The sequence below is a fragment of the Oryzias latipes genome, chromosome 8 (assembly GCF_002234675.1).
Source record: "Oryzias latipes chromosome 8, ASM223467v1".
NCBI classification, from domain to species: domain Eukaryota; kingdom Metazoa; phylum Chordata; class Actinopteri; order Beloniformes; family Adrianichthyidae; genus Oryzias; species Oryzias latipes.
The window spans coordinates 24,175,708-24,199,004 of NC_019866.2; the positions used below are offsets into that span (position 1 = coordinate 24,175,708).

The 23,297-nt window shown below is 45.0% G+C and overlaps 1 protein-coding gene and 1 long non-coding RNA gene across 3 annotated transcripts; one reads left to right on the forward strand and one right to left on the reverse strand.

Annotated features, from left to right (window-relative positions):
* Positions 1 to 2,107: 2,107 nt before the first annotated feature.
* On the reverse strand, positions 2,108 to 4,806 carry LOC105354656. The gene is made up of 2 exons (XR_909234.2): positions 3,925 to 4,806; positions 2,108 to 3,326 (listed from the first exon to the last, which is right to left on the reverse strand). It is a non-coding gene; the product is annotated as an uncharacterized LOC105354656 (long non-coding RNA).
* A 2,091-nt stretch (positions 4,807 to 6,897) lies between these two features.
* LOC101169540 (homeobox protein Hox-B8a) lies at positions 6,898 to 12,476 on the forward strand. Of its 2 annotated transcripts, none has more exons than XM_023957824.1 (2): positions 6,898 to 8,200; positions 12,072 to 12,476. In XM_023957824.1, exons 1-2 carry the CDS (start codon positions 7,768 to 7,770, stop codon positions 12,461 to 12,463), a joined length of 825 nt encoding a protein of 274 aa, XP_023813592.1. In that variant the 5' UTR covers positions 6,898 to 7,767; the 3' UTR covers positions 12,464 to 12,476. The 2 variants fall into 2 exon arrangements, with proteins under 2 accessions (XP_023813592.1, XP_023813593.1); XM_023957825.1 differs by having other exon boundaries at positions 6,903 to 8,200; positions 12,075 to 12,476.
* Positions 12,477 to 23,297: the final 10,821 nt, after the last annotated feature.

The following is a 23,297-nucleotide window of genomic DNA, read 5'->3' on the forward strand; positions in this document are numbered from 1 at the left end:
TCGGATGAGCAGGCATGTGTTGCAAATATGTGTCTCTATACAGCTGAGAAAACCGAAGCTTGGAGGACAGAGGCGTCTGTCTGGCTGCAACTCCAAAAGACTGTCATAAACCAATAAACAACCCCCCACGAGCACGCCCACGCAGGATGAGAGGAGTCACTGGAGAAGGCCACAGTCGCTGGTTCTCCTTTAAGACTGATTTTCAGATTATTCAGAATATTGTTGATGGTGACCCGTCATCATCCTTTGATGTTCTGCTTAAGAGGCGGAGCTGACGTCAGCTTCAGGACCCCCACCCGCGCTCACACCCTTTCACTGCCAGACAAACAAGAACAATTGGGTTTCAGTTACTTAAACTTTATTATATATTCATGAACAGAATATTTGAGCAAAGCAAAAAGTAAAAGCGGGAAACATTGCTCTTAAAGGATTAATAGATAAAAATGAACATTTAAAGTAAAATTTGATGCTTGCCATTATTTTTAAATAAGGTGCTGAAAGCAAAATGGATGTGGATTTCTGATGAAGGTTTTCCTTAAACGCATTTGGAGCACAGGCTTCAGCTGGAGGAGCAACACGTGGCAACACCCCTGACTGACACCCGTCCACTCAAACTGCAGAAGACACTCCCGTTCAGTCACAACACGGTGGGATAGTTTTGTCACAACCATCAGTACAAGAAAATAAGATAAATTCCGCTTCATGAAAGAGGATTCCAAACATGCAGACAAAGAAAAGAATGTGTGAACTACGACTCTCCAAGCTCACATAACTTACATGGAGAAGCAGTGAGCGCGTGGAGAACAAATGTCATCCTTAAATAACGGAGAAAGTGAGAGTCAAAGCTGCGCCAACGTGAACTCCGCTTCTTCCATCTACATTTGACCCTTGAACTCTCTGGACTGAAACGTCCTTATATACGTCCTAGACTGAACAAAGACATTCCTTGAACAATCTGGGAGCTGAGCCGAAGATGAGAGCTGCTCTGGCTGGGGGGGGTTGCATATGAAGAAACCCCCACACTTCAGCTGCCCTGCAGACCCAGGCAGGGCAGAAGATTTGCATTCTGCCTCAGCTGTGAGCCGGAGCTGCATAGGAGGAAGAAGTGCGGGGCTTAATGATGAGCTGCTGCTGCTGCGGGAGAGCAGCTTCCTGAGCAGGTCATTCAATGGATCTGTGCATGTGTGCGTGCGTGCGTGCGTGCGTGCGTGTGCAGTCCCTTGTGGTAAAGACAGATGTAACATAACTAAAACTAGTTTAAAAAACAAAAAAAAGAGAGAAAAAACGTTTTCCTTTTCTTACGTTTTTGAGCAAAAAAGGAATCTAAAGTGAAAGATTCTTTGTCCACGGAAATGACAGTAATGAAGGAAAAGTCCACGGTTGCTGATCACTGCAGGTTTCAGGTTGTTTGGTTGCAACAACCTGAACCCCCCCCCCCCCCCCCCCCCATAATTTCAAACTGTTATCCATTCTTTCATAATCATGGCCAGAAAATTGGATTTTTACCATCTTTGGGTAAAATGGTGGCACAGCTTCAGTTTCAGCAGACCTTTGAAGAATCAGTGTTCTTCTCTCTCCATTAAAACAGAAGTTGTCACAGGAACAGGCAGATGGCTGGATCCAAAAGCAGCAGGCTTATTGGCTCAGCTAAAAGTCCACAAAGCTAAATCAGGGTCAGGCAGGCAGGGGTCAATAACGAGCATGAGAGCTTAAGAGAAGAGACTGGGGTTGTCAGGATCCACGTGAGATTTGGGGGAGGCAAACAGAGACAAGATAGGGTGAGGAAATCAGAAGATCAGGTCCAGATAAAACGTTCAGTAATGCAGACAGAACGGCAAAAACAATACTTCGCACTGAGTGAGGCTCAGTGCAGAGCGTAAGTGTACTGTGAGTGACTGCAAATGAAAGTCAGGTGTGTGGCATCCAGGAACTGTGTGCTGGGGTTGCTGGGAGATGTAGTGTGTTTATAACTCTGGAGACGGTTCCCGCCAATGACCAGAGGGGGAGACAGAGTTCTGACAGAAATGTGTCCTTACTTTTGCTGGACCAACTCTTTCCAAACCCAAAGTTCTCACAAGCAGCTCCACAAAGAAGAAGAAAACACTCGTAGTTTTTTATTAACGTTTATTTTAGGACAATCCTATTTTAAAAGCTGTTTGTTAAGTAAAAAAAATGACTGAAAGAACAAATGCAGGATGGTTTCGTTGACATGTTGTTAGAATTAATCAAATCTGTGATCATAATTTGAAGAAACAAACTATAGAACATGTAATAGCCTATAAATATAGAGAGAAAAGAATACAAAAAAGGTGGACTTCATTAAATGCATTGGTCACAAAAAATCCAAAAGTGTCAACATGTTCTTAAAACTGGAATTCAGCCCTTACAATAAAAGTGCACTTCATAAACTGTATTCACGTTATGTTTAAATGATTTGTTTAGAAAGGATCTGTCATAAAAAGCATCTACAAATAAAAAGTATACATATGTCACTCTTAAAACACATTCATTATTTCCTACACCCAACCTTGGGTTTATGTATTTTGGATTATTTTCTTGAACATTCCTAATTTTTATGGTTATGGTGGTAAAACCCTTTTATTTCCTGGGTTGAAGTAAACCAGAGAAAAGGTCAGTCTCTTTCAAACCTTGAAGTTGGGTTAAAAAATTAATCCAACTTGGGATATTTTTATCAATGGGGGTTGTATTCTCTCTTTTGAACATCACATGATGACGTCATCAAAAAGCTTTCTTGTAAATGGCAAGTTTGTGAGCCTGGTATGTACCCAAAAACGTCCTTTCCGGCGTTGGCCGGGACTTACGTGGGAACGGGTGACCGCTGGAGTTGTCCCCACTACGCGGCCTCGGCGGCTGTGGGATCCGGCGGGATACTGCCGCTGGAGCGAAACCCCGCCGGTCACGTTACAGTATCAGTACATAAAGCGCGCGCACTGGACGCCCACGTGCTGCGAAAAGCAGATAATCACGCTAAAGCAGCCCACTTGGGCATCTATGCTTGAAGGAAGACGTGGGCGCGCAGGCAGCGTGACATGTCGTGCATGGAACTCGGCTTTGATCATGATCGGCCTCATCCGTATTCCTCTGCGGGAGTCAGTCCCGCACATGAGAGCAGAGCCGCTGCTCTGATCACTTCACATCCGCTCCGCACTTATTAATAGCTGGAATGTGATCCGAAGGCTGTTGTGCACGTGTGTCGAGAGATGTCAAGCAGACTATCTGCTGCGCGTGCGCGTCGCTGCCGCTCCAACTGCAGCCAAAGTCATCCATGAAGAAACCACGAAGGCCTGTAGCTGTGAGGAAGAACTCTGAAAAGAAAACAGAAAAGGAAGAAATTCCTAAATGTACCACGAGGAAGGCAACAAACACACAACTGAAATAAAACAGGATGCTTCGTTCACTGCAGGTTTGGAAATGAACATAAACAGATCACATTGAAAACATGTTAAAACCACTTTCGATAAAATACTTTTTTAGTTTTTTATCTTTCAAAAAAAAAATTCATAAAAAACTGCAAGTTTTGAAGAACACAGCGTATTATAGACATTCAAAATGTTACTTTTTCTGATTCTAAATCCATGATTAAAAAAACGTTAATTTAAAGAAATACATTTTTGCATATATAAACGAAATGCTGAAAAATCCAAATGATATATACAAATACACAGTCATAAATGAATGAATGAATAAATAAATAAATAAATAAATAAATAAATAAATAAATAAATAAATGTTCAACATGTATGTCCTTTGATCTCACACACGAGTATGGAATTCAAAAACTTCTCATAAACGGAATTTGATCCAAAGCCTGTATATTTACTGATTTAAATTTGAGCGTTGATGTTATTTTTTCAAGCACGCACGAGCTCTAAATAAAGAGCCAAAGAATGGCTAAAAAAATACCGTCAGAGCTGCGTTGCTGGATCTCCCGGTTAAGGTCTCTCGTGCACATGGAGGTTTCTGCCGGAAACGGCGCATTCAGAACAGGCCGACAGACTTTTTTGAATTTCTTTACTTCTATGCTTTTCAAAAAAAAAGATAGGAAGAAAAGTTGAAAACACAACATTATTTGTCCCTTTAGGCTTATAACCCGAGCTCTGACAGCCTTCCCTGCTCCTTTTTCTTCTTCCTCGCGTCAGCTGTTTTGCACACTTCCTCGACCGGTTCCACGCACGGAAACACGCAGCACGAGAGGAGCAGGATGTGCCGCGCGCATCGGGGCAGGGCGTCTCAAAAACATGCAGAGGGAGCGGGACGTGATGAGCGATGAGGACGCGTTGGAAGTATCCACAGCCGACTGTCGTAAAAACAACCGAAGAGGAAGCCGGAGAGGAAGAGGAGAGGAGGGGGGGATTCAGTGCAGCGCGGTGCAATAAAAGAATATGACGGCAATAAAAGTTTATAGCGTATAAATTTCTGAAGGTTAAGAACTAAACGGCTGTAAAGCAAACACGCCGTGAGGAATGAAAAAGTGCGGCGAGAAACGCAAGAGAGAGAAAGCAGACATGAGAGGGGCAGAGCGGAGCCCCTCTGTTCCCATCTGCCCTCAGCTCCCATCCTCTGATGGGACAGACGGGGGGGCTCCCGGGTACAGTATCTCTGTGATGTAAAAGGCTCGGGGAACTTTATGTTTGCTGGCTCAAACTCATTTATGCGTCGCTGCTTTGCAGCTGCGACTGTGTCCGTGCGCACGTGCAGCAAGATGCGTCATCTCAGGACCAACACGCCGTGGCCGGAGTCAGGCCTCCTCTTGCGGCCCAGAAGGTACGAGTGTCCAGTCAAACACAATATAAAGCTGGTTTTAAATGCCGCGCAGCCTGGAAGGGGGGGGGGGGGGGGCGTAATAAACTCGTTGCTAGTTTTTTGTCTTTGCTTTAGCGCTTTTACTCATTTTCTCTTTTCTGGTTCCACGAAGCTAAAGGGAGGCTGCGCGGCTGTCTCTTCAGAGGGCTAATGGCAGCAACTGTGTTTTACAGTCTGTTTACTGCCAGTAATTTAGACGGCCGCGCTCACTCTCACAGTCCAGGTCTGTCGGACATAAAAACAGCGATGATGCGCGGCAGTAAAACGGCTCCATTCCCGCGATGGACTTCCCTGGCGCGCGCTCTCACAGAACCAACACATCCACGTTTACTCGGCTCCGTCACTGCTGAGCTGGCTTTGTTTTAAACAGCAGTAGAAGTGTGTGTGTGCGCGCGCGCGAGCCCGCACGTGCGGATTGGCTCTATCATTAAAGTGGCATAAAACATCTTCCTCATAATCTCTTCCCGTGGAAGCATATATTAAAATTATTTACGTTTTAAAAGTGATAATATTCACGTTTAAGCTAGAAATGTAATTATAATGTAGGCGTTTTCTAAATAAACGAAGTGTCAAAGACGCAAAAACAAACATTTTTGTTGATCAAATCTTCGTTCAGCTTCTGAAATTTAAAACACAGTTTTCGCTGCAGTTTTGTTTACTCTTTATGACCACATTTTCTGCTGAGTCTGCAAAAAACACTCGTGGTTTAAAACATCTGAATCATTTATTTGATGGTAATAAAATAAATATCAATGAAAGCCCTTTTTAAATTTCCTAAACACATGTAAATATATGGATGAATGTGTTAATATTTGTATACATATACATGCATTTATATAGGAATGAATCTATAATGAGTACAAATGAGAAAATCCTTTCGAGGCCTTCGGACCCCAAACAATGTCTCTCTTTGCTGCCCCCTCCCCTGCTGTTGCTGTACTGCTACATGCCGCATGATGGCGCTCGTGCTCCACCAGAAAACCACGTCGCGTGGAACTAGCAGACTGAGACCCTGCAATGTGGTGACCTCCTCCCTCCTTTCTATTTTTAGGTCCGTTTTTGAGGAGGTGTTTGGAAGAGATAAATCTAGATTTTAACTTTTGATCCTTTGAAAAAAAGAATTTAAATGTTTTCTGTAACAGGGGAGCCTTGTGACCCATTGGGTTGGGGGGTGGTTGATGGGTGGGGCTAACATGCAGTCGGATTATTTTGATTTTTCAAATTCAAGATACTTCCAATTCTCCAAAATACCAGATTTTCTTTGTTTTGCGTGCGTAAAAGTGTTTGTGGTCACGGGGTCCAAGTTTTCAGTGCCGCAGTTAGACTTAAACAATTGCCCTGCAGTAGACCAAATTCTCCAGGCCATAATCTGGAACGGAACGCAAGAAACACTTATGTTTGGGTAGGATATGGTCCCATCCATGTTTATTGGATGAGAAACAAAACATGTGTGTATATGTTCAAAAATGCAACAATTTATGCGTTAAAACAATAAATTATTGTTAACTGTAGTTGTTTCACTTTCCTTGTCAACGGAGTGCGCATGTGCGCGAGCCGTTAGGGTGTGTAGGAGTGCTTGAGGCCACAGTTTTGGGGCTGTTTTGGTGTCACCCCTTACAACAGCCCTGATGAAGCGCCTCTCCAGCAGAACATTATAATGAAGAGGAAGCCTGCGGGGTGGAGGCCTTCAGGGCCTCCGCGCGCCCTCGGAGCGCCTCCTCATCCCGCTCAGCCTCCCCAGCTTTCAGGACGTAAACAGGCGGACAGCACGCTTTGCAGAGCTTTGCGCTTCGACCACGCAGACGTTTACGGTCACTTTCCCGCGCCTGTTCTCCTCGCCGCCTCCTCTCACACGTTTATGGAGATCATATTTAAATAGTGTGCCATATAATCTGAGTGTTGCATGGCGGAGCTCGTTTGTTTCCTCACCAGCGGCAGTCATGAAACAGTCATGAAACGCAGAGGCTGCTTTGAAATTACATTTACAGGCGATATGTTGTTAAAGGCGACACCAATTAAAAAGCACTCTGCTCCGCCGGGGCTGCTGACATTTTGGGCCCTCGCCTCGCGTTCCACACCGTGCAGGAACTGAAGGGGGGTGGGGTGCTGGGGGCTTAAAAAGAGCCGTTAATGATGGGGATGCTGTCAGCTCCACTCCCACAGAAACTCCTTATTGCAGAGTTGACAGAGTGCATGCGCGCGCAGGTGTGTGCACTTGATCAGACGCAAAACGGTCGAATTCTCATTAACCCCCCTCCCCCCACCACCATCACCACACTCCTCTCCCACCTCTCTCTTACTGCCTTTGTGTTGTATCACGCGCGCGCACAGGGGCTGGAAAAGCCACGGCGTTTCTGCGGGTGCGCACGCCACTGAGGAAAAAACTGCATGCAAGCCTCTCAGATCCGTGTGCGCGTGCGTCCCTCCACGGGTGGAGTGTGAGGAGAACACACACACACACTGTGACTGGCAGAGAGCGAGCAAGAGAGAGAGAGGGCGCGCGCGAGAGCGAGAGAGAAAATATGAAACAACTCATTTGCAAAGGAGTAAATCACGGAAAAGCGTTTGAGAGCGCGACACTGCTCCCGCTTCCAGCACTTACACAGGAACTGTAATGCGCACGAGCCCTCCCTCCTCCTCTGCTTCATCCCCCTTCTTCTTCTTCTTCTCCGGAGCCCTCATGGAGACGCTGTGACTGTTGTTCTTGCCGCTGTGGTTTGCTCTGGCTGCTCACCGTCGCTCTTAGCAGCCGGCAGCCGCGCGCCTGTTGTGGCTGTGAGGGGAAACACCACAACGACGGTCACCGACACCGGCGGTAGACCTGCATTGCCTGCCATCCCCCCACCCGCCTTGGTCTCTGTGTGTTATTAGGTCTGCCACAAAAAAACCAACAACACACACCTGAAAGCCACTCTGACTCCGCGGACTCGAACACAACACAAGATGAGTTCGTATTTTGTAAACTCGCTCTTCTCCAAATACAAAAGTGGGGATTCGCTGCGTCCGAACTACTACGAGTGCGGGTTCGCTCAGGACCTGGCCGGCAGTCGGCCCACCGTGGTGTACGGCCCGGGCTCCGGGGCCACCTTCCAGCACGCGCCGCAGATCCAGGACTTCTACCACCACAGCGCCTCTTCGCTGCCCAGCAACCCGTACCAGCAGAGCCCCTGCGCGGTCACATGCCACGGAGAGCCTGGAAACTTTTACGGATACGACGCCCTGCAGAGGCAGACTCTTTTCGGGGCTCAGGAAGCAGATCTGGTCCAGTACAGCGACTGTAAACTGGGGGGCGCGACGGGGCTCGGCGGCGAGGACGCGGACGGAACCGATCAGAGTCCTTCGCCGACGCAGCTGTTCCCATGGATGAGGCCGCAAGGTGAGAAAACCACTGACTGTCTAGTCTTCCAACAGAGACGCCGCCGCGGCTCCCGCACAGCGATGGGAACGCTGACGGGGAAGGGAAATGTGTGTGGGGGGCATTTGTGTATAAGTTTGAAATTGCTGGGGGCGCATTCATTTAGCGGCAGGCGTGCGTTCGTGAAGTATGCGGGAGAAAATTGTCTGCAAGTTTCCGCCGCTGGAAAACCGGAAAAGAGACAGAAGAAAATCATGCCAACCAAAACAAAACAGCAAAAATGTGAAAGGAAGGGGTGAACCCCCTCCTCTTTTAGTTCAGAAAGAAAGGGGGGAGCTATGAGGGGGTGCGAAGTTAGGAGAAACTGGGAGTCTCAGACCCAGCTCTGACCCGGTTTTAAGTCTTTAACTTTTACTACAGCTTTTACGACTTTAACTGTGGTCTGAGGGAGGATGTGGAGACATGGCAGCCACTTACACACACACAACCACACACACACACGTACACAACAAACGTGTGCTTGAGAGATATGGGGGTATTTTTCTGGAGTGTCAGGGAGACGCAGAAACAGAGAAAATGGGAGATCAGTGAATGGTTTGGCTGCAGAGACGTCTGCTTTGTTTGAGGCCATAACTCTTTTACGCGTGCGTGTGTTTGAAGGAGAACAGGGTTTGCACACAGGTTCATGCGTTGAGGGGTTTCAGAGATTTGCTGTTTATTATAAACCTGAACAATAATAATTTCACAACCGTCAGCTTTGGTTTTGACCCCCACCCCCCATTCTATACACTTAATTTAAATCCCCTCCTGTTCAGTTTCCACGTGCGCGCGCGTGAATGCATGTGTTGAAGATCTGCTGATTTCCGGCTTCAGTGCAAGTTCACACACAATTCACTGCTGCAGATCTGCTTTAACGTTTACACATTTAGAGTTGGTGGAAAGAACGGTGGGTCGACGAGCGCCTCTGATGCGCGCGCAGCTTCTTCAGAGTTTCATGACCAGGAAAATATCATGTTCATCTCGAAGTTTGTACCCTCAGAAGTATATCTTTAAAAATAGTATTTATTCTCATCATAACTAATTTTCAATGTTTGTATGAAGAGCAGGATTTTCTCATATGCCCTCTTGTATTTTTCTTTTTTTTTAAACAATTCTTCTTTCTTAGAAAGTGAAAAATCGTCAGGGAGGTTTTATCTGACACAGCCTCTCGAGAGCAAATCCTAAAAGTGATAACGGAGACAACCGGACTTTAAGAGCTGGGAGGAGGAGTGGAGCTGCCGCTCATTTCCGCTGCCCTGACCTGCGTGGCTGAATGTGCTCCAGCATGCTCTGCATGCGCGCGCCAGGGACTTCTGACAAACTGCCCGGCCGTTTTTAAACATGGAGAAAGACATAATCGATGTTATGAATCAATGCTATTAGTTGGTGGTGCGTTCATTGTCCTTTGAATGCCTTCTCATGTCGAGTGGAAACAGTCTGCCCCTCCAAATATCAGCTTGTCAGCTGCTGCCGTTTATTTAGAGCCTGTCTGGGTGTCTTTTGTTGGATCCAGAGCCGAGATTAAGAGAGTTGGAAAATAATAAAATTAAAGTAAAAAGAGAAATGGAGGTACAAACAACCATTTAGTCATTATCATTGCTAAATGATCAGGCTTCTTGTCGCCTCCTTTGTTGCACATTGAGATCCAGGGTTCGGGGCTGGATCACCGGTTCTGCCTCGTGCTAACGCTAAACCCCAGTGACTTATTTGAAGGTGGAAAACCTTTTGCATTCCCCCTAATTCCTGTCTGTTGACAGCATGTATGCGGCCCCACCTTCCTCTGGTAGCTGTGGCACAAAGTAACGGCGCCGGCCTCTGGCGGACCACACACAGCCGAGACACGCAGGCCCACTCCACAAAGGCGCTGTTGTGTGTGCGTCTTCTCCTCCTTCCTCTGCGCGCTTCTACGAAATTACAAGTGACTTCCATCAGATTGGTGACTACTGTAAACGTAATGGAAGACAATCCTTTGGATTTAGCTGCTAAAGCCTTCCCATCAAAGTTCTGGAAGTGATCATGGTTGCTTCTCTGGGGGTGTAGTGTGTGCGTGGGGGTGCAGGCCAGCATTAAAGCTCCAATCTACAATCAGGCGTTTTAGTTGGTGTGGCATAAATAAAAATCTTTCTCCTAAACGCAACGCCACGCGTGCGCCTCCTTTATCAGCAGTGGTTGGGATCCAGTTTAGTGAACGGAAATTGTTTCCACGTCTCCGTTCCGCGCACCTCCACCGAAGATTTGTAAATATTTGCCGTAAATCCTGGCGCGCGGGGTCCGTTCAGTGTGGAGCCGTTCGGGCTGACGGAGAAGCAGCCGGCGGCTCTGTTGTTTGCAGACTTTAGAAAAATGTATTTGTTCAGTGATCAGAGGTAGCTCTTCAATCTCTGCTTTCATGCGCCACACATGTCCACACCTTTGTCCGCACTGGGATATTTACGAGACCTTTTTTTTACGGTTTTCCTAACAGGACGCCACTTTCACAAGGCATTTAGAGTCAGAGAAAATGTATTAATAATTTAAAAATAAAAACGATAACAAAAAATAATAAACAAACAGAAGCCATCAAAAAACTTTCCGTTTTCATAAACTCCGGGTTGTTTGTGTCTAATCGCGTAAAAGCGGACACGCGCACGGAGACAAAAGAGGAACAGGAACACCCTTTAACAACAAAATTAAACAAAAACAAAATTAACAAATATAACATAAATATTTTATCTAATTTAAAATGTAAAACGATTATGTTGCATATTTAAAAAAAATGTGTTTTTTGTTTAGCACTTTATTTATGTTGCCTTTTCGTTGCATTTACTCATATATATATATATATATATATATATATATATATATATATATATATATATATATATATATATATATATATATATATATATATATATATATATATGTATATGTAGTTTCTTCTATAATTAACTATAAGTAACTTCTATAACTACAAAATTGAATCCCAAAATCTACAAAATTACATATTTAAATTCCAATTGAATTGTAAAATTTTGAAATGATTATGTTTTACAAATCGGTAAATATGATCTTTTTTTCTATTGAGATCCTGTTTTGATTTTATAAACCCCCCGTTTCTGAGTGGTTTTATTTCCTATTCAAATTTGATTGGATTTATTGATTCATTTCAAGCATTGTAGTCAAAGCAATAAAGAATTTACAAATATATATCTAACTCATTATAGAAATGATGAAATGCATAGTTTATAAAGACAGAAAATAAAACAAAACAAAAAAGTCACTTTAATCACATTTTGCTTAATTAAATACAGTGATCATTAAATACAGTGGTCAAATCTATACCTAAATGCCTTAAACTGTAACTAAACTCAGTAGTTTGTTAGAAACTGACGGCTTCTGTCTTTGAACCCTCGATCTGTTCTCTCTGCATCAGAGCAGAAGCGTTTCTTTGCTTTTATTGGGCGCGTAAAGTTCACACCTCCATGAAAACTAAACCTCTCCACTGGTTGTTCCTAAAATGTTTTCAGGAAAAATTTTAGCCTAAAACGCAAATCGATTCCTCAGTACTAAAAAAAATTTTTTGATTTCAAGTTAAAGAAGAAAACATAGAAAAACTGAGAATTAATTAAAAAAAATGTAAATCAATTATTTTGTCTTGAAAAATAGCAACCGAATACATTTGCTAATTTATTTTAATGTCTCGGTCTTTTCCAACACACACGAGCGCATACACACAATTTAAACTTTTAACCCCCCTCCCCCCTAAAAAAGCTTCTCTCTGTGTGTATACAAAGGCAATTTAAAAAATAAAATAAAACAACTAAGAGCGTGCCCCCCCCCCCCTTGTTTTCTCCAACCCTCCCTCCCTCCCCAGTAGCTGCGGGCAGGAGGCGAGGCCGGCAGACCTACAGCCGCTACCAGACGCTGGAGCTGGAGAAGGAGTTCCTCTTTAATCCCTATTTGACCCGGAAGCGCCGCATCGAGGTGTCGCACGCGCTGGCGCTCACGGAGCGGCAGGTGAAGATCTGGTTCCAGAACCGCCGGATGAAGTGGAAGAAGGAGAACAACAAGGACAAGTTCCCCAGCAGCAAAAGCGAGCAGGAGGCGGTGGAGAGGGAGAGGAGGGAGAAGGAGCTGCGGGAGAGCGGCGGAAGCAGCGGCGGGGAAGGGGGCGGGGGCGCGGGCCCGGTGCCGGTTGCGGGCACGGCGACCTCACAGGGCTCCGGGAGCGAGGACTGCTGCGACAAACCCCACAAGCAGATGTAGAGTAGGATGAGGGGGACGGAGGGCGTGGGGGGGGGGGGGGGGGTGAAGGTTGGACCGGACGCTGCTGTTGGATGAGGTAAGGTGTGTGTGTGTGTAGGGGGGGGGGGGGGGGTCTTCACCGAGACTGCACCGCTGCCTCCGCCATCCATCAGATGGATGTCCGGGGAGGCGGCGGTGACGTGGACTGCTGGGGTCAGCTCACTGTAAAAGACTGAAGCAAAATCCAACTCAAACAAATAAAGTCAGCATTAGACTACCCCCCAACGCCCAGCCCCAGCCCCACCCGGAAAAAAAAGGATTTTTTTTTTTTGTGTAACAAATATTGTGGAACATTTCTATATTGTTAGAAGTTTATCATTAACAATTTCATCTTTGGCAGCTGTATAGTTTTTAAGTTAAACTTATGATGATGGTGCACTTTTTACTGTATTTCTCTTTTCAATGTTGTTGTTGTTATGGCTTATGATTTATGATTTATAATAAAGATAATGACGTAGCAATTAATTAAATTTCCAACAACATGAAACTGCCTATTTATGCCATTTTAGTAGGTTGGGTCTCTTTTATACTCTAACTGTCAGTTTAGTTGTTCTTTTGACTTTTGTCGATGATCTTTGTTTTATGTTGTATTCCTATCTCTTAGGGTAAGAAGCATGCGCACAGAGCAGATAAAAAAAGAGAAACAACATTCATAAAAGTTCAAATAAAGAAATACATCTTAAAAAGTGTTTTTTTAAGTATTTTATTCAGCCTCTGACTCGGATTGGATCCTATCGGGCAGGAAAGTTGAGTTTTGCCTGTGCCAGCAGGACAGCGTGGGCCACATTCAGACCTCTGATTTGTACAACACAAGATGGCAGTGTGGTTTTTGAGACAGAGGAAGCATTAGCAGCTTGTTTCAGAGGAGACATGGGGGGGGGGGGGGGGGGTCATACCTGAACATCCACGAGGGTGCACAAGGACAGAGACCACAGAACCTTTTGTCCTTTTATCTTCCAAAAGTACCCACTAATCCTGGATCCCGTTGTATTCTTTAAAACTATTTGCACCCCTGTGTTTTATCACACCTGCCCTGATCAAACACTGTCTCCTCCTTTTCTCTCCATCCCATAATTGCTCCAGAACACACACAATCCACATTCATCCAAACATGCGGTTATTTATGGACCGCTCCTCCACCTCCACTTACATTATCACAGGCCTGTTCGTTCACCATTACACTGCTTTCTATCATCATCAACATGATGACTTGAGGTTAGATTGAAATGGTTTCCATATGGGCCCATCAAGCCCCCTTAGCGCAGATATTTACATGTTCACAAATACACGCCATAATATATCAGAACCGTTTGGACTTGTTGGTCCGATTTTTCTCCATTTTTATCAAAGCATCCAATGTTTATCTGTCTTATCTGGTCAGAAAAGGGGGTTTCATTAAACTGAGCTCACTTTGATGGACTGCTTTATTCACTTTGATCCGTTTGCAGTTTCATTTGTTTTTCTGCCGTTTCTGTGGCTTGAAGGGTTGTTCACAGCAGAGCTCACCCGGAGAGGAGCAGATGAGAACTGCTGATCTGTGGAAACCAGGACGTCCGGACATTCGCAGAAGAAGCAGAAGGGTTCTGACTGTGAGGCCCACGTTCGTTTTAGTCCACAATGCAGTTCCTGGAGAGTCAAACAATTAGAAATGAAACTCAAAGAGAAACAAGTTCAGTGGAACTTTTCAGCTTGTATCTAGTCAAGCTGGCTCCATGTTGACCCAACCTCCACGGGGTCACATCAGTCTGTAGTAGCTTCAACACATGCTGGGGGAAGGATGGCTTCAGAAGCTTTGACTTCCTGCGTGAGGCTGGTGTAACCCTGGTGCTATCCTAGGCACTTTAACATTGGGAGTTGGGTCATCTAGACCCACTAGACAGTGCTCTGAACCTTTCTTCTTCAATGATTTGTGAACCTCACTGGTGTCCATGGATTACATGAAATCTTTCCACCTTTGTCATGGTAGGGAGAACACGTCAATGTAAGGGGGGGGGTCATCTAAGATAGCACAAGGGTTAAAATCCAAATGAGTCATATTCCGTTTCTCACTGGAAGCAGGTTTGCCTCCGTTCATCTCGATGCACTAAGGCCGATTACACGGCAGACAGAAACACAACTCTGTGGCCGCAAACCTTTGTGGTCACCCTCTAACTTTTGTTGATGCAGTTTTTAAACTGATTGCTTTTTAACCAGTTTTATGCAGTTTGTGCGGGATAGTTGCCCATTTCTGGAAACTCTACGGGGAAAAACAGAGGACACTGTTTTCAAGTTAATCTGGAACCTAACCGTTTTTGTAGACAGTCCCTTCTTTAGGGCCTCAATACTGTGACTGAATTCAGGGTCTCCCGGAATCTCAGCTGTGAAGTGACCCCTCTCCTGTAATGATCCATTATTTTGTGAATAAAATGTTAATATGATCAGATGAAAATGGCCATTATTTGAAAATTCTTTTTTTCCCCAAAAGAAAGTTTGTTTGATCTTAAGAGCAGAGAAAAGGACAAAAGTTATTTTGAAGCCTCTGTTGCTTCAGCAGGATGCAAGCTTCCAGTCTCAGATTTTTTAAGGAGACCTCATGGCACCTGGTCCCTGAGGGCAAAACATCCAGACCAGTGGGTCCAAAACCTGCAGAAACTTCCCAGCTTCAGTTGGATTTACTGGTCAAAAAGAATCTACAATTAGTTTGTTTAGCAATGAAAAATAACTCCAGACTTTAAACGATTTATCCAGTTTGTTTAGCTATTTTAAAATCAAACCTCCACCTCAGCAAAGTCAAACAATAACACTTCTGTAAAAGAATTTTCAAAGTAATAGAAAAAACAGAGAACTATTTGGGTCTTTCCTGTTTGTGGATTGCATTCTTTTTCATGGTTGTGTACTTTGTTGTCTTTTTATTTATGGTTGAACTTGAGTCAGGTACATTTTATCACCAAATCCTCTTTTTCAAAGCAGCTTCATGCACAAATGTAAAATTCAGACATGTTTAGCTTTGTTATCTGGGTGTGCAAACTTTAAGATTTCTATGGAAAAACTGAATATTGTTGCTTCCATGCTGCTGAGAGAGCAGTTCCATGCAGGTTTTGATCTAAGGTTCAAACATCTGCACTTTTTAATGTAAATCCTAACTGAAGAAAACTTTTACACACATCAGCATTTAAAATAAATAAATCTTTCATTTTCTATTTAGTTAAAGGATACTTCATTAAAATGGACCATAACTTTTTAAATCTTTTTTATAATCTTGGGAAAAATCACAGAAACGTTCTATTTGACTCTAAAAAAATTAGGAAATATGTTGAATGACGCAGAAACATAAATTTGAAGCTCTTTTTCCTCCCAGAAAGGCTGATTTTAATTTACACATACTTAGCTGTCAATTAACAAGAAGATAAGAGGACAACACACAAATCCATCACTCAATCTACGTTTTCACCAAACCAAAAAGCAAAACATTCAAATCATAAGAAGCCACTACAGAAATGTACCACATAATGGGTGGGTAAGGAGCTTAAAAAGATGCCTCGAAGATGTGAAAAATATCTTCAATCTTTTTGAAGAAATCCTTTTTAATTGTTCCCGATATCAAGCAGCAACAGCCTGAAGGGAAACTGTATTTATAAGAATTCCTCATTAGAAAACCAACCTGGCATCTGATTCATGTTAATTGTTGCTTTACGATTCAAACAAAGAACAAATGCACATTTAATGTTCGGATGTACACTACGCGGTGAAGCCAAACTTGTTTTCTGTAATTGTTTAAATCCCTGTTTGGACACTGGATGCTTGGAGACTTTAAAATACTGTCCACAGAACAAACTACTGTGTAATGTACCATGGTCATTTGGGAAATGAAGTTTCTCTACATTCTGGCTAAAGTTTCAAAGAAAATATTGTAAAATGAATAACATCTAATCTAGACAGCGGAAAATATTTTTGGGGGGAGTTTTGTAGAAATTGACTGGAAAGTACATTTTAGCATATGTTTGATTGAAAACACAAATCTCTCTACGAAAGCTGTTGGTATATAAATGACTATGTAAAATAAACATTAGATGATAATAAAAAATGGTAACTAATCAGCTGTTTGTTCTGTCCTTAACCCAATCCATGCTCTATATTTATAGGAGGAAGGAAATTCTTGCAATAAATTAATAGAAGGAAGTCAGAATGTTGTTCAAAACTTAACAGGGGAAACTTCACCCCCTTAAACCCTGTAGAAATAAAATGTACATTTCAAATTACATTTTAAATATGGGAAATACATTTTCAATGTGATGATCATTATTGAATTTACAAAACTTTCTGCTAAATGTTACCTGGAACAATTTCTAAGACGTGCGTCAGACGACTTTGTAAAACTGTTTGCATTCTTTGCACATAACTCTGCGTGCGCCGACAAGTAGCTGATGGCTCTTCACACTCTTTTTGTCCCTTTCATGTATTTTTTCAGCATGAACGTTCACAGAGAAGCAGCTGTAATAAATAACTGTGAACTGTAGGTTGGCTTCCTTGTCCTTCCAGCATTCCTTGCACTCCTCTTACCATGTTCTGCAGTTTCTCACTCTTTGCTTCATATCAGGGCATCAGCTCAACACCACCTTCAAGACGGGGTTGGAGGATTCCAAGCTTTGTTCCATGTTCCAGGTGACCAGTCAACCATTTTTCTACTGAAACACCATTTCAGGGCATGATGTGTGTGTCCTTTTCTTGTGTGTGTCAGTTCTTGTGTTGCAGTGGCCTCTGAGCAGAGCCCTTTCAGCCATTGGTTGCTTTGATGTCACATGGTCATGCGACCAGAAAGGCAACTGCAAAAAGGGGGGGAGCTGGGAGGGGGTCGTTTTTCGTGCAAATCTAGATATTTACAACCCACAATAAACTACAGCTCTGGTAAAAAGGCCAACCCCCAGAGCTCCTTAACAACGGACACGAAATCATGAGCTCTGTTACGAGCCGCTCTGAGGCCTTCCTGATTCAACGCAGAGAATGCTGGGAAAACACCGGAGTTAAAAGACGTGAAAAGAATATGACAGGAGGATTTGTTTCATCTGCAGGGGTGTGCTCTCACAACAAGACGGATGGGGTGACTGATGTTTGTTCCAATGAGTGGAGAAGAAGAGCGCTGTAACACACTCGCACAAAAACACACACACACATACACACTTTTCTGTCTGAATCTGTCTCCATCTTGGCTGCATTGGAGACAGCAATAAAAACCAAACTTTGTGAATATTCATCAGATGGTGTGTAAGACAGATCTTTGTGTTCGTGTGTGTACAATGGGGGTGGGGGCGGCCCTATATTGACCTGGTAAAAACCTTAGTCACAGTTTGGTTTGCCGTGAAGATCTTTGTTTTGTTCAGCTGATTATCTTTGGATTTCATGTTGGGGGTTGACAAGAAGCTACAAGAATAAAAATGATCTTAGTAAGCGGCAGGAGTTCATCAGAAATTCACCTCCAAGTCATGGGCAGGACTGTTTGTGTGGAGTAAGCCCACCCCCACTTCCCATCACTCCCTTGTTTACTCCCTTGTTTAAATAATCTCTTTCTCATTCTATAAACACTAAAATAAAAGGACAACTCTAAGCTTGTGAATGTAGAGCAAAAAATTCCATAGTTAGAAGGAGCCCACAGCAACTTTCCGGATGAACAAACTCTGCAACAAATAAGGAAAGTTAGACTTGAACTAAATTAAATAATTAATCAAAGAATAGTTTTTATTACAGAGATTACGCTTGGAGAGGCTTGATTACAGTAATGACTGGGAAATTTCTGCCAAATCAACTCAAACTAAACAAAGAAAAGACGACTATTTCATCAGTCATGGATCAAACAACACGACACATGATCCAGTTGCAATAAAAATTTTACCAATCCCTTTATTCATACCAAACAGATCCTTCTGACCATGACATTAGTACATTTCTTGACAGCTTTGATTTTCCCAGACCAAAAGGAGAACAAATTACAGCCCTGGAGTTCCCTCTTACTGAAGAAGAGCCACTTAAGGCACAAACCAACATGCCTAGCAAAAAAGACCCAGGATCAGATGGCTTCCCAGCAGAATTTCATAAAAGGTTTTGACCTACTTTTGCTCCCACTTTCCTTAGAATGACAACAGAAATTAAGGTAAACAATTATCTTCCTCCAAATATGAAATCTGCCAACATTATTTTCCTTTCAGCTGGGAAAGATCCCACATCACCATCCAGCTACCAACTCATCTCCCTGCAGACCTAAAAGTAATCTGCAAATCTTAGGCAGAAAGGTTGGAGAAGGTAGTGCCTTCCCTTGTACATCCTGACCAAACAGGCTTTATTAGACATTCATCCACCAACAGAACCAGATTAATCAACCTCATAGATCACATGTGTCAAACTCAAGGCCCGCGGGCCAAATGTAGCATGAAAGTTTTTTTTTCCTTAAAATTAAAAAATGAAAATTGGGGAAATGGGACTTAAAATATCGAATTGGGCAACTAAACATTAGGACTTAAACACTGTCCATATAACCTAACCTGACAGAATCAAATTTAAAAGGATTTATGCTAGAATAACAAGCAAACATATGTTTTCTATGCAACTGTAATTGTCACTTTAAAAAGTTAGAATAAATAAAGAAATTATTTATTTAATATTAAGGAGTAGTTACGTACCCCCTGATGAAAGGAAAGGTCAAGGACCCGATTACGTCGCCCAGGTTGGCATCACCGGGGCCCCACTCTGGAGCCAGGCCCGGGGTTGGGGCTCGCAGGCGAGCGCCTGGTGACCGGGGCTCTTTCCACGGGCCCCGTTGGGCACAGCCCAAAGGAGCGACGTGGGACCACTCTCCCATGGGCCCACCACCCGTAGGAGACCTCAAAAGGAGCCGGTGCATTGTGGTTTGGGTGGCAGTTGAGGGCGGGTGCCTCGGCGGCCCAAACCCCGGTCATGGAACTTGGCTTTTGGGACATGGAACGTCACCTCTCTGGGAGGGAAGGAGCCTGAGCTGGTGCGAGAGGTTGAGAGATACCGTCTAGATATAGTCGTGCTCACCTCCACATATAGCCTGGGCTCTGAAACTCAGTCCTTAGAGAGGGGTTGGACTCTCTACCACTCTGGAGTTGCCCAAGGTGAGAGGGGGCAGGCTGGTGTGGGGTTACTCGTGAGCCCCCAGCTCAGCTGCCAAGTGTTGGAGTTCACCCCAGCTTGACCTGAGAGATGTGGAAAGACGGGTGAACTTTCAGGCCTTTGGGTAGACGGAGACGGACACAGGTAGGGTTGATAAGTTTGTCTATGACATATGGTCCGATGAACCGTGGAGCCAGTTTTCAGGAGGCTGCCTGAATGGGAATGTTATGGGTTGAGAGCCATACCCTTTGACCTGGTTGGTAATCGGGTCCCACCACTATGCGACAGTTGGCGATCTGGCAGTTGCTCTCCTTGGTGTGGAGGAGAGCGGCCTTCGTCTGTATCCAAATGTGTTGGCAACGCTGAAGGTGATGTTGGACGGAAGGCACTGCCAGATCCAATTCCTGTAACGGAAACAGAGGTGGTGAGTACCCGAGGGCGGCTTCAAAAGGTGAGATCCCGGTGGCAGATGAGGGGTGAGTATTGTGGGCATACTCAATCCAGACAAGGAATCGGGACCAGTCCTGTTAATTCTGTGCCACCAGACAGCGGAGAGATGCCTCCAGTTCCTGGTTCGCTCTCTCCGCTTCGCCATTAGACTGGGGATGGTAACCAGACGTGAGGCTGACCGTGGCCCCCAAGGCCATACAGAAGGCCTTCCAGACCTGAGAGATGAACTGGGGGCCACGGTCAGAGACAATGTCCACAGGGATGCCGTGATGGCGGAAAACATGATCGACCATAATTTCCGCAGTGGCGGCGGCAGTGGGAAGCTGGGGAAGTGGAATGAAGTGAGCCATTTTGGAGAATCTGTCGACGACTGTGAGGATGACTGTGTTCCCATGAGACGGGGGTAAACTGGTGACGAAGTCCATGGCTAAATGGGACCAAGGTCGGTTGGGAGTGGGGAGCGGATGGAGCAGCGCCGCAGGAGCAGAGGATGACGATTTAGACCGGGCACAAGTAGTCCATGGATGGCCAGTGGAACTGCTTGCAGAGGAGATTAAGGGTCCGGTACACTCCTCCATGGCAAGCCATACGGGAAGCGTGACCCCAGGTGATTACTTCAGGGCGAAGATCGGATGGCACGTATAGGGTACCCTTAGGGACAGGAGGGTGGTTATTGTCTTTAGTGAGTGCTTGAAGTACCTTGGCCTTGATGTCCCATGTCAGGTTTCCAATGATGCAGGTGGAAGGCAGGATAGTGGAGGTGGAATGTTCAGAGGGGCTGTATTTCCGGGACAGGGCATCGGGCTTTGCATTATGAGACGGCCCCCACTCCCGAGTCCGAAGCATCCACTTCCAGCATGAATTGCCGAGAGGGGTCAGGCTGGGTGAGGATGGGGGCTGTAACGAAAAGTCTCTTTAATTTCTCAAAGGCTTGTTGAGCTTCAGTGGTCCAGAGGAAGGGCTGATTAGTGGAAGTAAGGCGTGCAAGAGCAGAGGCAATACTGCTGTAGTTCCTTATAAACGTCTGTAAAAGTTTGCGAAACCCAGGAACTGTTGGAGTTTCTTACGGCTGTCGGGAGGCGCCCAGTTAGCGACTGCCTCAATTTTGGATGGGTCAGGTCGGATGCAACAGCCTCGATGATGTACCCTAAAAACTGGACAGTAGAAACATGGAACTCGCATTTTTCAAACTTAACAAAGAGCTGATTTTTCTAAAAGTCTCTCGAGTACGAGACGCACGTGGTGTTCATGCTGGGCCTGGTCGTAGGAATAAATAAGGATGTCGTCTAAGTAAACAAAGACGAAGCGATTGAGGAAATCGCGGAGGATGTCGTTCACTAATCTTTGGAAGATTGCCGGGGCGTTGGTGAGGCCAAAAGGCATGACCAAATATTCATATGGCCAAGAGGTGTGTTACAGGTAGTCTTCCATTAGTCGCCTTCTTTGATGCGGACCAAATGGTAGGCATCACTGAGGTCTAATTTAGTGAAAATGCGGGCCTCTTGAACAGAGTCAAAAACGGATGATATTAATGGCAAGGAATATTTGTCTTTAACAGTGATCTGGTTAAGTTCACGGTAGTCGATGCATGGTCTGAGTGTCTTATCCTTTTTCTCTACAAAAAAGAAACCTGCTCCCACGGGGGAGGAAGACGGTCAAATGTGGCCCAGGGAGAGCGCTTCTTGGACGTACTGTTCCGTAGCAGCTCGTTCGGGACCGGATAGATTGAACAACCAGCCCTTGGGCAGAGGTGCACCTGGCAAGAGATTTATAGCAAAATCATAATGTCTATGTGGGGGGAAGAGCACTAGCCTTAGATTTACAGTAAACGGTCTTTAAGTCATGATAACAATGCGGAATAGCAGCAAGATCGACCTGACTAGGACTCTCCACACTATGAGAGGACACTCTGGGGACGGCAGACAGTAAACAATTCGCGAGGCAGTAGGGGCTCCATTGCCTGATAGTCCCCTGAGACCAATTGAATTGAGGGTTATGTAATTTGATCCAGGAAAATCCTAACACAATGGGAGTGTGAGCAAACTGGGTGAAAAAATTCCTTTTAAGGCCACGTCAGGCCAGCCAGCTTCAACCGCTAGGACACGAAAGTCGATGACATGGTCACTAACAGGTCGACTCCGCTGCTTAAGAGCGAGGAACCGCCAGGTCGCTTCTTTCTGTTTACGGGGTTGGTCAAAGATGAGACGGAACTTGCTGAGGAAATGGTCATATGTAAGGTGGCTAATAGGGTTAGCAGAGAGATAAGCTTGGGAGTGCTTTGTTGGGTAGAAATTAATAATGAGAGTTATCCTACTGTGGTCTGTTTGGTAGTAACGGGGGGCTTGTTGACATATCAGTTGGCACTGCAGTAAAAATCCTCCGCAGGGTTCCACGTCTCCGAAGAAAGGTTCTGGCTGGAGTCGGAAGTTTTCAGGAGCGGAAGGTGATCCGGAAACGGAAGAAGTAGGATTGATGGGAGCCTGGACTGTGGGAGCAGAGACATGGGTAAATTGACCAGTTAATTCATGTCAAGTCTGAGTCATACCGTCGAGGCGTTGAAAAATCTCTTGTTGGGCAGCGGCCATTTGTGAAAGGGCGTCCGCCTGAGACCCCAGCATAATGCCTTGCTGGGAAATGGCTAGTCTGAGTCCTTCCGGGTCAGCTGAGTCGGGATAATGGCCAGTCCGTTCTGTCATGGCAACAGAACACTTTTCGACCCAGACGCTGGAACCCGGAAGAAACACAGAGGAGGACAAGCTTGGCAGGTAAGATGTTTTAATAAGCAGGTAGGTGAGAGATCGAGAGCAGGATCCTGGAGCAGACTTCAGTGGCGTCACTGGTGGATTCTTCCGCAGGCCTTCGGCAGGAGTCGTCGTCGGTGGGGGTCCAAGAGATGAGAGGAGATGACAGAGACTCGAGGTGTAACCAGCAGGAGAAGACAGAGAGAAGGTTCCGGACTGAGGCTGATTCTGGCGACCACTTGTGGCTATGCATTCCTGGAGGTAAGTAGAGACAGAAGTTAGGCGCAGGCTTGACGTAACAAGGTAACATGAACGAGACGTGATGACCAACTATGCACCATCAGGGGCAACGGACTGGTGAAGAATGATGATCCTGGAGCTCCTAAAGAAGGCAGGTGAGGCGATGAGGTAAGTGGTCGCAGCTGGGATGAATCAGGAGCCAAGCGGAGAGGAAAGGGGGAGGAGTCTGACAGAGGCACCATGTCAGTACTGGTGTTTTA